The 1,646-nt window shown below is 59.8% G+C and overlaps 1 protein-coding gene across 1 annotated transcript in view; it reads left to right on the forward strand.

Moving 5' to 3' along the window:
• Nucleotides 1–1,489: 1,489 nt before the first annotated feature.
• The window catches only part of DLK1 (delta like non-canonical Notch ligand 1), a 7,826-nt gene continuing 7,669 nt past the window's right edge, over nt 1,490–1,646 (forward strand). Inside the window, exon 1 of the mRNA XM_021708680.1 lies at nt 1,490–1,552. Coding sequence (XP_021564355.1) covers nt 1,490–1,552 — 63 coding nt within the window. The remainder of the gene's footprint in view (nt 1,553–1,646) is intronic.

Here is a 1,646-nt window from a genome sequence, read left to right on the forward strand (position 1 = left end):
AAGAAAGAAAGAAAGAAAGAAAGAAAGAAAGAAAGAAAGAAAGAAAGAAAGAAAAGAGTCCATGGAAGAGGGTGGGGTCACGGGACTGTGAGGTCACAGCACCCAACTGCTGTCTCCAGCCTGTCCCCAAAGCCATTTCCATTAGCCTCTGCCCATCTGGGTGTTCTGCAGAGAACAGTAGAGAACACTCTGTCTGGGGCTGGGTTTCCCTCCAGCCTCTTGGGAGCCAGCCCTGGGCAGCGCCGAGTCTTCATCCAGCCACGTGCCCATCCCAGCTTCCTTCCTGGGGGTTCCCACAGTCCACCCTCCCACCCCTATCCCTAAGATGGCAAGTGTGTGCTCAGACCTGCCAGGGTTGGGTGAGATGGCCTAGAGGCCAAAGCACCCAGCCCCCAGGTTCAAAAATGGCAAAGCTCACCCCCCTCCAGTACTGTGGGGAAGGGTAAGCCCTGAGATGGATGGGCATCCCACTCCCTGCAAGTTAATCGATGCAAATTAAGCATCGCAAATTACCCATCCAAAGAGACCGACCCCCCCATCTTCTGAGCCTCCCCAGGGTGGGAGGAGGCTGGCCAGCCAGAGGAGGACTTTGTCTCCAGCAGGGCTCTAAGCTGAGGCCAGGAGCTGTGGGGGAGGGGAATGGCTGGGGAACGCCACCTCTACCCCGGAGCTCTGTGGAGGAGGAGGGTCTCAGGCAGAGTCAGCATCCCACCCCAAGGCCCTGGTGACCTGCAGTGAAGGCCTCCCAGGGGGTCTAGGATACATGCTGAGTCCCTGGTGTGCACCTCTGCGTGTGTGTGTGTGTGTGTGTGTGTGTGTGTGTGTGTGTGTACACATTGGTGAGGCTGTCCACACCTGCCACTGTGGACAAAGACTTCTGTGATCGTGTGTTGGGTGACTGTGCATGTATGACTCTGCAAGTGCGTGGCCAAGATTCTGTGATCTGTGAGCCTGGCGGGGACTGGGTGTGCATGCTTGTGGACATCAGATGTGTGCTTGTGTGTACATGCGTGTGTGCCAGTCCACTTGGTTATGTTTGGATAGGATTGAGGCCCTGATGTGACAGAGTGTGTGGGTGGACGGGGCGGAATACACGCACCTGTGTCCATATGTGGATGAGTGTGCTTGTGTGTCTAGGTGTGTGCGTGGCTCTGCGTGTGCTACCATGTGTTGGGGGCCGGCACGTGTGGGAGAATGCCCCGGGTTTCATAACTGCCTGTCCACTGGCTGCCTCCCTGCCCATGACTAAGCATGTGCGGCGCTGGACTGTTTCTGTGCCGGCGTCTGAGTGGCAGGGTGGGCTTGTGTGTCTGGCAGGGTGTGCCCGTGCGCTAGGCGCGCTAGGGCGGTGGGGTGCGCTTGTGTGTCAGGGCGCGCTGGGGTCGCAGGGTGGGTGCCTGTGCGCTAGGCGCGCGCGTGTGGCGCGGGGTGTGTGGCTTCAAGAGCAACTGCGTTTTCCTGCGTCTGTGCGGCCAGGGGTGCTGGGGCCATGAGGCTCTTGCTGGGTGTCTTCCTGTGTGCGTGCGTGGCCATGTGCCTGCTGCACGTCCTGGTAGTGCGGATTTGTGTGTTTCTGGGCATATGAGCCGTGGCCCGCGCGCCGGGACCCTGGCCATCGGCGCCTCGCGCGGCCCTCCCGCGCGTGG

Source organism: Carlito syrichta, unplaced genomic scaffold (genome assembly GCF_000164805.1).
Source record: "Carlito syrichta isolate Samal-C Ts95f unplaced genomic scaffold, Tarsius_syrichta-2.0.1 Scaffold143332, whole genome shotgun sequence".
NCBI classification, from domain to species: Eukaryota; Metazoa; Chordata; class Mammalia; order Primates; family Tarsiidae; genus Carlito; species Carlito syrichta.